Below are 13058 nucleotides of genomic sequence, written 5' to 3'. Positions count from 1 at the left end.
CCTTAGTTAGTGGCACATCCTTCAAATCCGGTCGACTGGAGAATACCTCATCCATCACCTGGGCACACTGATGGATCGTGGTGTCTCCTGGAGTCGGGAGCAAGGTGGCCGGATTCAGAGTGGAGCAAGTCTCCAGGGTCACCAGTGGGTTGTCACACAACAATCCCTCATATTTCATTAACCTCTCACTTGTGAGCCAGCGCGGTCCCTTAATGTCTAACAGTGCCTTAACGCTATGGGGCACCTTAACTGTCAGTGGCTGTCCTAGGGTCAATTTATTCGCTTCTTTGATTAAATCTACTGATGCTGCCACAGCCCTCAGGCAAGGTGGCAATCCACGAGCCACTGTGTCCAATTGCTTTGACAAGTAGGCAATCGGCCTTTGCCATGAACCTAGTGGTTGGGTCAATACTCCAACCGCTGTTCCTTCCCGCTCTGCAGCGAACAGAGTGAATGGTTTTTCCAAATCGGGCAGTCCTAATGCTGGAGATGACATCAATGCTTCTTTTAATGCCTTAAATGCCTGTTGACATTCTTCTGTCCACTCAAATGGATCTTCTCTTCCACCTCTCGTAGCCTGGTACAGTGGCTTAGCCAACACGGCGTAGTTGGGGATCCACTGTCTACAATATCCTGCTGATCCCAAAAATTCCCGCACCTGTCGCCGGGTACTGGGAGTGGGGATGGCACAAACAACTTCCTTTCTTTCAGCTCCTAACATCTTCTTTCCTTCGGTCAGATGGAACCCCAAATATTTCACCGTGGGACAGCACAACTGGGCCTTTTTCTTTGACACTTTGTAACCCTTTTCTTCCAATGTCTTGAGAAATCTCAAAGTATGCTCTTTACAGCCCCCTAGTGTCCGGCAAGCGATAAGCAGGTCATCTGCATATTGAAGCCAAATTCCCTCTTCCTTAGGTATTACAAAATCCTGTAAGTCTTTGGCCAGGGCTTGACCAAAAATGGTCGGGCTGTCCCGGAACCCCTGAGGAAGGCGTGTCCAAACATACTGGGTCCTTTGCCCTGACTGCTGAGATTCCCACTGGAAAGCAAAGATCGGTTGGGATACAGGGGCCAATCGAATGCAAAAGAATGCATCCTTTAAATCCAATACAGTAAACCATTTGGCAAATGCTGGTACTAGACTCATCATGATGTATGGATTTGGCACTACCGGGGTTAGGGGAACGGTGACTTGATTTACAGCCCGCAAATCTTGGACTGGGCGATATTCTCCTTGTCCTCCTGGTTTCTTGACTGGGAGCAGGGGCGTGTTCCATGGGGAACTGCATGGTACCAATATCCCATGCTGCAGGAGTCGCTCTAGATGCTTTCTGATCCCCTGCACTGCCTCTCGACTGACGGGATACTGTGGCTTGCATATGGGCCCCATTCCTCTTTTCACTTCCACCACCACCGGTGGAACATATTTAGCTAATCCTGGAGGATTATCTTCTGCCCACACTAAAGGAGTCTCATGCCATGGCCATTGTATTTCTTCAGTAAAAATCCTAACTTGAAACAGTCTCCATTCCTCTTCCATGGGAAATGATAGCTCCACTTGTCCATTCTTCATGAACTGGAGTTGTGCTTGTAATTTTGATAAAATGTCCCTTCCCAATAAAGGGACTGGGCAGTCTGGGAGATATAACATCTTATGCTTGACCTGATGTCCGGCCAGATTGCAGGTGCGTTCCTTAAGGAAGGGGCACTTCTGGGTCTTCCCAGACACCCCTATTACTTTCGTAGTTTCCCGAGTTGGTGGACTAATTTTTGTATTTACTACTGATTTTTCGGCACCTGTGTCCACTAAAAAGTCCAATTGTTGGTCCCCGATTTCAAGTGTGACCATCGGCTCCCCGGGGTCCAACAAAACAAGAGCCTGGCTTCCTCATTCCTCTCCTCCATCCATATCTTCCCATTCTTCTTCCATCACAGCTGCTGCAGCTATCACCTCTCTTGCAGGAAAAGGTACGTAGTTCCCACGCCCTCTTCCCCTTCCTGGGTTTCTTCCTCTCTCAGGCCTTCCTCTTTCTCTCGGTCCTTCCTGACTTCCTTCTCTTCCTTCTCTTCCTTCTGGGCATTCACCTTTCCAGTGTCCAAACTTCTTACATTTAGCACATTGGTCTCGACCTAACCTCCGAGGGGGCCCCCTTCTTCCTCCTTGTCCCCCTCTGGCATATCCTCCTCTTCCTCTCTGTCCACTTGCACTTTGTTCCATCATGGTAACTAATGCTTGGTATTCCTGCTTCTTCTTCCTGTCCTTCTTCTCTTCTTCTACCTGGTCCCTCGCCATATAAACTTGATCTGCGAGTGCCAACAATTCATTCATAGTCTTTCCTAGAAATCCTGGTTGCTTTTGAATCTTTCTCCGGATGTCAGGAGCCGCTTGACTGATAAAAGACTGTTGAATCGCCCTCCTACCGTTTTCATCCTCCAAATTATACGGGCTATACTTTCTATATGCTGCCTCCAGCCTTTCCAAAAAGGCTGTTGGTGACTCAGATTTTTCCTGTACCACTCCCTGAATTTTTACAATGTTGACGGGTCGCGGCGGGCCCCTCTTTACCGCTTCTACCAATATACGCTGGAATCCTCTCAGTCTCTGCAAATGTCCTTCTTCTGCGGTGTCCCATTGGGGATCTATTTCCACAGGAAACCTCTGTGCTCCCCACTCGGCTGCATCACCATCTTGTGGGGCACCAACCTGGGCTATGGCTACCCCATTATTCAACACTGCTCTTCTCTCCTCTGATGTGAACAACATATTCAACAATTGTCTGCAATCTTGCCAGGTGGGATTATGGGTTGCCATAATCCCTTCCAATAGCCTAGCCATAGCTTGGGGTTCTTCACTATAAGGTGGAGTATTATTTTTCCAATTCAAAATGTCACTACTACTGAAAGGCACTACCTGGTATGCTTGAACTATCTCATTCCTGTTGTTTATCACAGGCACCGTTCTCAAGGGCATCTGGAGGGCCGGTCCGGTCGGTGAATCACCAGACCACACCGGAGCTCCATGTCTCCGAGTTTGTGCCGGAGAAGCATCACTGGGCATCCGTTGTGACTTCTTCTTTTCCTTTGTTTCCTCCTGATATTTTTCTAGGCTAGGATAGTGTTTCTTGGCCGCTTCGGTTGACTCCGAAGAGTAGGGTGGGGGTCTCGTTCCTAGTGTGGGGGCTGTTCCCTGGGGTGGGGGGGGGCGGTGGCAAGGGTGGCGGCAATAATTCCTGTTGTCTAGCCTGTACACTCAACTGTAAATCTGGGTAGTCCTCCTCATTGGATTGGAAAACTTCCTTCTTTTTCCCCTCCTTCTTCACCACCATACATTTGCCATTCCTGCACAGTCGAACCCAACCTGGATCTTCTCTAACTACCCGTTCCCACGTAGCAATATAGACCCACTGGTTCGGATGATTCACAGCACAATATTCTTCCACTGTTCGGATCAGTTTCAGATCCCACGTTCCTTCTACTTGCCAACCTAAACCAAAATCTGGCCATTCTCCCTGACACAAATTTCTCAGCCTATAATCTCTTAGGTCCCTTGGATTCCCTGCTACGGCTCTGCTAGCAAAAGAGCCAAAATTATCTAAGATGCATTGTAAGGGAGTGGAGCTCTTTGAATTTTTCCCTCCCATCCTGCCTAATAGAGGGGACTGTCCTGGCCTGGGCACCCGGCCACTCACGGCATGCGTCAGGAAACACAAGACAGAACCCCTTTCTACCTCCCTGGGAACTTTTTTTTTTTTTTGTCCCTCCCAGCGCTGGCGTTCCCTTAATATCTCATGCAAACCCCTATACTTGCCAGATTTCTGTAGACGTCGGACCAACCTTCGCCCCTGGGCTTTTTCCCCTGGATCCTTTTCCTCCTAGCCGGTTTCTGTGGAACCTCGCTGATGTTGCAGCTCTCACCGTCAGTCGGCGTTGGCAATCAGAGGCAAGCACCGCAGCCGGTCGTGTAGTATTCAGGGGCCCCTTCTCGTCTCACGGTAGTTGCCTCAGGCCCCCACCGCTGAGTTGAGGCCGTCCCGCCAACGGGATCCGTCTCCAAATCTCCTGGCCCGTCTTATAGGAAAAAATCACGTCGGGGTCACCAGAAAATGTAGCGGAACCTTCGTGCTACGGTTCTTGTTGGCGCAGTGGAGGAATTTTGAAGACGGACAACTGAAGGAATTTCCCAGAAAGCAGTTTTATTTCGCTAATGGCCACTAGGGGTCCCCCTAGCACAAAGTAAGTGCTTCTCCAGGGGAACCGGCCAGTGGCATGCTGAGTGAACATTTATACACACTACAGGGTTCGGGTTATGCCCGCCCACAAGCAAATTCATTGGCTTAGAGTTGTGACGCTGCCCAATCTGTGCTGACCAGCAGGCCGGCTGCACCCTTTTTGTGCCGTGCTCACAAATCTTTCAGAGCGCCTGCGTACGCATGCTCTGTTTGTTTATCCTTAGCTTTCATTTCTTCAGAAACACGTGATTTCCCAGAAGTCACATGTTTCTGTGAGTTTATGCACCCGGGTCGCTAGCTGTCGCCATCTCTGCCCATATATGGTATTTCCTGGGGTTCCTTAACCCCCCCCGCCTCAATATAACTAAATCAATCACAAAATTGTGTTGCCACGGATGTGGAAAAATTAGCTCATATATGCATATGTGGTGGGAATGTGACAAAGTACAAAAAATGTATAAAAGGTAAAGAAGGAAATGGAAGGTTTAGTAGGACACAAAGTGGTATTGAATAATAAAGAATTCTTCACCCAGAAATTAAACAAGAATGAAAACATTAAGGATTGAGGGGAAATTATAAAATACAAGATAGTTGCCGCTCAAGCAATTGTTGTCTTGGGTTGGAAAGAGCAAAGAAAGTGGGAAGTTAAAAAATAGTATGGATACCTAGCTGACTTTATGCTCCAGAATTACATCCTTCAAAGGAGAACCAAATATACATCAGGCCGAATAAAAAAGAACTGGGATCTGAAATGGGGAAGATAGATAAAGTCAAAAGAAAAAGAAAATATAAAGAACGAAACCATTATCTTTTTACGATTGATCAATTAAAATAATATCTGAATGAAGAATAGTACTGTTCCCAGAGGGTGGGGGAGGGGTGAAATATCGATAGACACAAGTGGGAGATAAAGGTGGAATCAGCAAGGTTAATATTACTAAGAAAATATCATTTGATATGTATATTGAAATGGTGATGAATTTTGATATTATTCTACCTGTGTTTACAATAAAAACATATTAAAAAAACACAGTTCCTCATGTTGTAGTGGCCCCCAACCATAACATTATTTTCATTGTAACTTCATAACTGTAATTTTGCTACTGTTGTGAACTGTAATATAAATATCTGATGATAATAATAATAAACTTCATTTATAAAACTCACCTCCATCTCCCCAAGGGGACTTGGAGTGATTCACATGGGGAGCAAGCCCAAGATATGCAAGATGTATTTTCATTCACTGAACGAAATTTGGCACAAATACCCAATACGCCCAAATTTGAATACTGGTGGGGTTGGGGGAGGGTTGATTTTGTCATTTGAGAGTTGTAGCTACTGGGATTTATAGTTTACCTACAATCAAAGAGCATTCAGAACTCCACCAATGATGGAACTGAATCAGACTTGGCACACATAACTCCCATGAGCAACAGAAAATACTGGAAGGGTACTTGAGCTTTGGAGTTGTAGTTCACCTACATACAGAGAGGACTCAAACGATGGATCTGGACCATACTTGGCATGAATAGTCAATATGCCCAAACTGGAATACTAATGGAGTTTGGGAAACATAGACATTGACATTTGGGAGTTGTAGTTGTTGGGATTGATAGTTCACCTACAATCAAAGAGCTCCTTTAACCCCACCAACAATAGAATTGGGCCAAACATCCCACACAGAACCCCCATGACTAACAGAAAATACTAGTCTTTGGTGACCCCTCTGACACCCCCCTTGCAACCCTCCCCCCGGAGGGGGGGGGTCCGACCTACAGGTTGAGAATGCTCCTTTAGCTGGAGAGGGCAATGTAAAGGAAGGAACACCACAAGTTGAATTTCAACTGCAGAAGCTGTTTATTGTGGGCCAAGCAGTGGTAACAAAAATGCATACAGCAATGCACGAAAAGGTTTTGTCGCAACCCCAAGTTGGGTTGCAAGGGTTTTTAAAATCATTTTTACATAAAGTTAAAAGCACATTTTAGCCGAAGAGCCAGCATTTTCCGTAGACACCTCCAAGGTCATGTGGCCGGCATGACTGCATGGAGCACCGTTACCTTCCCACCAGAGTAGTACCTATTGATCTACTCACATTTGCTTTTTTATTTTGTGTCAGAAGCAACTTGATGTAAGAGAATTTGCCGTCTGCAAGAACATTGCCCAGGTGACGCCTAGATGTTTCATGTTTTACCAACCTTGTGGGAGGCTTCTCTCATGTCCATTTATTTATTTATTTATTTATTTATTTATTATTCAAACATATATGCCGCCACTCCCCTAGGGCTTGGGGCAGCTTACAAGAACAGGCTAAAATCTAACAATTTAAAAACATCTTAAAAACATCTTAAAAACATCCTAAAAGCATCTTTTAAAAACATCAATAACAGAAATCAAAAGCCTGCCGAAACAGGTGTGTCTTACATGCCCTGCGAAAGGCTGATAAGTCCCGTAAGGCACGAACTTCAGGTGGCAGGGTGTTCCAGAGAGATGGCGCCACTTCTGGAAAGACTCTGCATCTAGTTGTTGTTAGACGCAAGATCTTAAAACTGGGGACTTCCAATAGGTCTTGGTCCTCAGAACGGAGGGATCTCTGAGGTTTGTAGGGGGTGAGGCGGTCCCTCAGGTACATCGGCCCTAGACCATGTAAGGCCTTAAAGGTAAATACCATCACTTTGAAAGTGATCCAGTGCTCAGTTGGTAACCAGTGCAGCTGCAGTAAGATTGGTGTTATGTGGCATTTCATCGGGACTCCTGCAAGCGGCCAGGCAGCTGTATTTTGCACCGATCTGAGCTTCCGGATCACCGACACAGGAAGGCCAATGTAAAGGGCGTTAGAGTAGTCCAGTCTTGAGATGACCGTAGCCTGGATAACTGTAGCTAGGTGGTCCCTAGACAGATAGGGGGCTAGCCGTCTAGCCTGCCGAAGATGAAAAAAGGCGGTTTTACTAACGGCGGAGACCTGGGCCTCCATCGTCAGTAAAGGGTCCAAGAGGACTCCTAGACTCTTTACCAGTGAGGACGGGCGTAACGCTTCACCATCCAGGGTTGGCAACTGGATATCTCCGCTGCCCGGTCTTCCCAACCATAGGATCTCCGTCTTTGCTGGATTCACCCTCAACCTGCTGGAACGCAACCATCCAGTAACGGCCTCAAGGCACTGATGAAAATTGTCAGGTACAGAATCCGGTCGGCCTTCCATCTTTAACACAAGCTGAGTGTTGTCAGCATATTGATAACACTCAAGCCCAAAATCTCGGACCAGCTGAGCAAGTGGTCGCATATAGATGTTAAACAACAGAGGGGAGAGAATGGCCCCCTGAGGAACCCCACAAAGTAGAGGGGACCTTTCGGAGACCAGGCCTCCCCTCTCTACTCGTTGTCCACGGTTGTGAAGAAAGGAGGCTGGCCAATTTATGGAGTTGGAGCTGACAGAGAGAACATGCATGGAGTTGGAGCTGACAGAGAGAACTCACCCCACTCCCCGGAATTGAACCACTGACCTTTTTGGTAAACAAATTCAGCAGCTCAGAGGTTTAACCCACTGTGCCACTGGGTACTCATAGATACATATACACATATATGTGTTTTTAATAGATACATAAACACATATAAAAACACATGTGTGTTTATAATACCCCATGTTTTAACACACATGTAAATACATACAGGTAGTTACAAACATCCGACTTAAAAACGACTCATGTAAGGGAAATTCACTCCTGAAAGAGCTTTATCTCCAATCCTTGTTTCCAAAAGAAGCCATTTTTTTTTCAAAATCCATTTATCACTGGGACAGAAAGTGAGGGGAAGTCTTCTGAACAGTGGCAGAGATGTCACACCGACATTAATGACTTAAATGAAGGGTTAGAAGGCATGATCATCAAGTTTGCCAACGACACCAAATTGGAAGTGATAACTAATACTCCAGAAAACAGGAGCAGAATTCAAAACGATCTTAAGAGATTAGAGAGATGGGCCAAAACTAACAAAATGAAGTTCAATAAGGGCAAATGCAAGATACTTCACTTAGACAGAAAAAAATGAAATGCAAAGATCTAGAATGGGGGACACCTGGCTCAACAGCAGTACGTGTGAAAAAGATCTTTGAGTCCTCGTGGACAAGTTAAACATGAGCCAACAAAAAAAGCCAGAAAGCTGTCCAGCAGTGGAACTCTCTGCCCTGGAGTGTGGTGGAGCCTCCTTCTTTGGAGGCTTCTTCTTTGGAGGCTTTTAAACAGAGGCTGGATGGCCATCTGTCGGGGGTGCTTTGAATGCAATTTTCCTGCTTCTTGGAAGGGGGTTAGACTGGATGACCCACAAGATCTCTTCAAAGTCTATGCTTCTATAATTCTAGGGTAGAGGGAATAACAAGAAAACAGGGGGAAATGATTTCACACCTTCAATCTCCTTCCCCTGTAAAATGGACTATCCTTCTCACTCTCTAGTGCCCCCTTTTGGCCTCCGCCCAGATAATGGAACAGTAACCAACAAGCTTAGACATATATATTTATAGATATATATACATAAACACATATGTGTATTTATAATCGCCCATATGTTTAACATACACGTATATACATGCAGGCAGTCCCCTAGTTATAAACATCCAACTTACAAACGACTCCTAATTAAGAAGTCGTTTGTAAGGGAAATTCATTCCTGAAAGTGTCATCATGGGGAAAAGGTGTCTCCATTGAAGCTTTATCCCCAATTCTTGTCTCCACAAGAAGCCACTTTTTTTTCAAAATCCATTCATCACTGGGACAAAAAGTGAGGGGAAATCTTCTGAACAGTGGCAGAGATGCCAGTCTTCTAGAGCTACAAGACAAAATGTATTTGGGAATTTCAGAGGTTATCGTTGGATTGCTTCTGTCATGAAATCATATGGCAAATCTATACCACTGCTTTTTAAAATGTGGGTCCCAACCCTAAATGTCATCCTGTTAGCTCAATGTCAGGGTCACGAAAAACATTGGCAGTGATTATTTTAGACATTGTACAAATCTGTTAGCTAAAATGTGTAGTGTTTACAGTAGGCTCTTCAGAAAATGCTTCAGCCTGTATTCAATTAAAAGGAAAACCAGCCTGTTTAGCAAGTCTTGCAAATGCCGCTTTGTTATCAGTACAATTTGTACCTATTTTGGTACTGTTCCATTATCCAGGCAGACTCCAAAAGACCCTATTTTATATACCCAGGTTCATGTAAAAATTTCTCAGTGGAAAGGAGTCACGAGTAGAAAAATGTTAAGAAGTCTCTCTATATATATCATTTCGTCTTCCCACATTTTCCATCATTTTCTTTTCTCTTTATTACCAGAGAAAATACATTGTGAAAATAAGTTGACTGAAATAGGAATATTGGAGAATAAAAGTCTTGTTGGGAAAGACCATGCAACCCTATCCCTTGGCATTTCCTCCTCCTCCTCCTCCTCAGTTTTGGGAATTTCTAGTGGTTTTTATATAGGAGCATTGGAATTTAAGAAGAATTGGTTTCTGTGTTTGATAAGCCTAATAAAACTTTTCCTCACTCTAGGCTACCACAGGATTTGAAGTACAGAAGCAAAATTGTACTTGGCTCATGGTGACCCATCAAATTTGTACAATAGAAGATGTGGTAAGAACTAGTACGAGTTATTCTTTATATTCATTGCAAATATTTTTGTTTGATACATTTATATATTTGCGGTAATTCCAGTGCACAGAAGAATTTAGCTTATCATGGTGAGTCTGGTGGTGGTGAAAGAAAATATGTGGAAACAGTTTTTCATGCTTTTGAAAAGAATTTAAAATCTTTTAAAATCTATATATTTATTAATATTTGCAGCAATGTTTCTGGTCTTTTTAACATAGTTGACAAAAAAATGTAGTCAATTACAATATCTGCCAGATGGGGGCAGGCTTTGGATTGCTGATAAAAAGTATAATAAAATGTATCATTGCCATAGATTTTTAAAAATTGCCAGCATTATTAATATGAAAAACCCCTTTTATTATCTCTATTAATTTCTTTCATGCAGCGCAGTTTTCACCCAGACATTTTATTTCATTGTTGCTATATATGTTTGGATTGTAGAAGTATTCTATTATAAAATTACTTTCAAATTCTTTAGTTAAAAAGTGATTTTGTCTTTGATTCACAGGTATATAATAATATCATCATCATTTTATTTTTATCCCCTCCACACGGTTTAAGGCAGGTAAAGTTACATAGAAAAAAACAAAGGACATAAAAATACATATATAAGCAGTCCCCGAGTTACAAATATCTGACTTACAAATGACTAATAGGTAGGAATGGGGGTGAGACAACAGGAAGTGAGAGAAATCTACCTCTAGAAAGGCTCCGGAAAGAATTCTCATGGGAAAAAAAGGTGTCTGCACTGAAACTTTCTCACCAATCCTTGTTTTCACAGCAAGCCACATTTTCTAAAATCCAATTCTCACAGGGACAGATAGTGAGGTAAAATTTTCTGAACAGGGGCACAGACAGCAAAACTAACATCAGAAGGGTGGTAACTATGCTATCCAAAACTAACACACACACATATATATGTATACATATGGAGTTACACTTTAAAAAAGGAACCGACTTGCAAACAAATTCAACTTAAGAGCAAACCTACTCAACCTATCTTGTTCTTAATTGGGAACTGCCTGTATTAAAAACAGAACAAAGCTACTACTAATAAAATGTACATTTAAAATTAATAGTTTAAAATTGACTGGGTAGGCCTTCTAGAAGAGATAGGTCTTTAATTGTTTCCTAAACTTTGACAGCTCATTTAGCTATTGGAGTCCTTCTGGCAGGTCATTCCACAGTCTTGGGTTGGCTGATGAAAAGGTCCTTTGGGTGATGGTCACCAGTCGGGTTCTGGCTGGTTGAAGTAGCCACCCCACAGAGGACCTCAATGTTTGGGGCAGATTGTTCGTGAGCAGGTGATTCTGTAGGTAACCTGGACCCAAACCATGTAGGGCTTTAAGGTAAAAACCAACACTTTATACTTTGTCCAGAAACTAATTAGCAACCAGTGGAGTGACTTTAGAATAGGTGTAATATGCTCACTCCCTGTAACCAATCTGGCAGACATATTTTGAACTAATTGTAGTTTCCAAACTTAGTACAGAGGTAGCCCAATGTAAAGTGCATTACAGAAGTCCATCGTTGAGGTTACCAATTTATGCATTTTATAATAGTGGTTGTGTCACCAAGCCACAATACGTTGATTTAAATAATGCATAACAGTATCATGCAAATGTACGGCAATTGCTTCCTGACTCTTGAGTAATACAAGATTTCTGAAAGATTCCATTTTACAGATCAATAGGTATGGTATTTCATAACTGTACAAATTAAGCCTCTGGAAGGAGGTCTGTAGTCCCAATAAATATCTAAAACACTTTCTCTGAACCCTCCTCCATTCTAATCTAAAGACCACATGGCAAAAGGCGTTATTATGTTTTAATGAAAAAAATGGGCATTTTTCAAATCTGAAAGAAGACTTGGTTTAATCCCAGCAGTATATAATTACAGTTCCAAAGCTATGCTTTCATAATTATTGATTGAGAGCCTGATCTCCATCCACTGAGAATTTGGCAGTTAGCTTTCATGGAAGAAGGGTTGTGGTGTATGATCTGAAGACATTATAGGAAATTACTTTCAGTATTTTAATATTAAAGCTGAGCCTTTTGCAGGAAATTAGTGATCTAGGAGGTATAAGGTAACAATAATCTTCAAATCACAACACAGATTTCAAACCCATATTTTGAAGAAACGTGATTTGTCAGTCTCTGTAGACTTAGGCCACTCGCCAAAAAGCTATAAATGTGTGGAGGGCGAACAGCCAAAGCTTTCTTTGAAGTATCTGCCATAGCAGCTCTGATATCAAAAAGGTGCTTTTTAAATTGCTATGTCTCTCGAAGCTGGTCTCTTTTTCTGATGACATTACAGCAAATATATGAAAGAAAGTTTTGCTGCATCTGAAGTTTCTGCCTTCTCTCCTTTATATGTATTTTTGGATAAGAGCATAATCACTATATTTTATATGTGTCCTTTTCTTGAGATAAAAGGGTTGAAAACTGCATACACCACAAGATGTATGAGGATCTTGAAAATAATTTTCAAAAATGTTGGCATCCTCGCAGTAACTGTATTTTTTATGGAATAGTACCCAGGAGCATACATTAATCAATCTTAAGTTTGTTATATTTATTTTAAAAGGCTAATAGTTTCATGTGTTGGCACTTCAAAAATCCACACTGATTTATAGCCTTGGCTCCTTAATGAAGAAGAATGAAGGAATAGTTTGCATACCATACAGTATGGTAAAAGAAACTATGGTAAAGTTGTTATTTAGGTGTCTGATTTTTTTTAAAGGATTGAATATAACCATTTGGTGTTTGAGACATAGATAGTCTAAGTGGTTTTATATGTTTAACTGAAACCATAACATTTCATACTTTCATTTTTGTTAAGATTCTTTTTAAAAATAGGCCTGCTTTAAATGCAAAGCATTATTTACTCAAGGCAAATTCCAGTGAGTTCAGTTGTATCTCTTAAGTCAATTGAAATTAGTTCAGGGTTGCCGTTTGGATTGTTTCTTTCAACAGTATCTTGTTCTTCATATGAATATTGCATAGTCATTTTTGTTTGTTTTGTTTGTTTTTTTTAATGTCAGGAGCGACTTCAGAAACTGCAAGTTGCTTCTGGTGTGAGAGAATTGGCTGTCTGCAAGGACGTTGCCCAGGGGACGCCCAGATGTTGCATAGTCTTATTGAATAAGGTTGCAGTTTTGACATTCAATGAGAGGAGCCCAGTTGCAGTGGGAA

The 13058-nt window shown here is 42.6% G+C and overlaps 1 protein-coding gene across 1 annotated transcript in view; it reads left to right on the top strand.

The window, feature by feature from the left end:
- Positions 1 to 13058, top strand: part of tyw3 (tRNA-yW synthesizing protein 3 homolog) — a 30747-nt gene that overhangs the window by 4827 nt on the left and 12862 nt on the right. The window contains exon 2 of the mRNA XM_008114101.3: positions 9766 to 9846. Within this exon, the coding sequence (XP_008112308.1) occupies positions 9766 to 9846 (81 nt within the window). The remainder of the gene's footprint in view (positions 1 to 9765; positions 9847 to 13058) is intronic.

Source organism: Anolis carolinensis, chromosome 4 (genome assembly GCF_035594765.1).
Source record: "Anolis carolinensis isolate JA03-04 chromosome 4, rAnoCar3.1.pri, whole genome shotgun sequence".
In the NCBI taxonomy this organism is placed as follows: Eukaryota; Metazoa; Chordata; class Lepidosauria; order Squamata; family Dactyloidae; genus Anolis; species Anolis carolinensis.
This window is presented reverse-complemented; position numbering and strand designations above follow the sequence as displayed.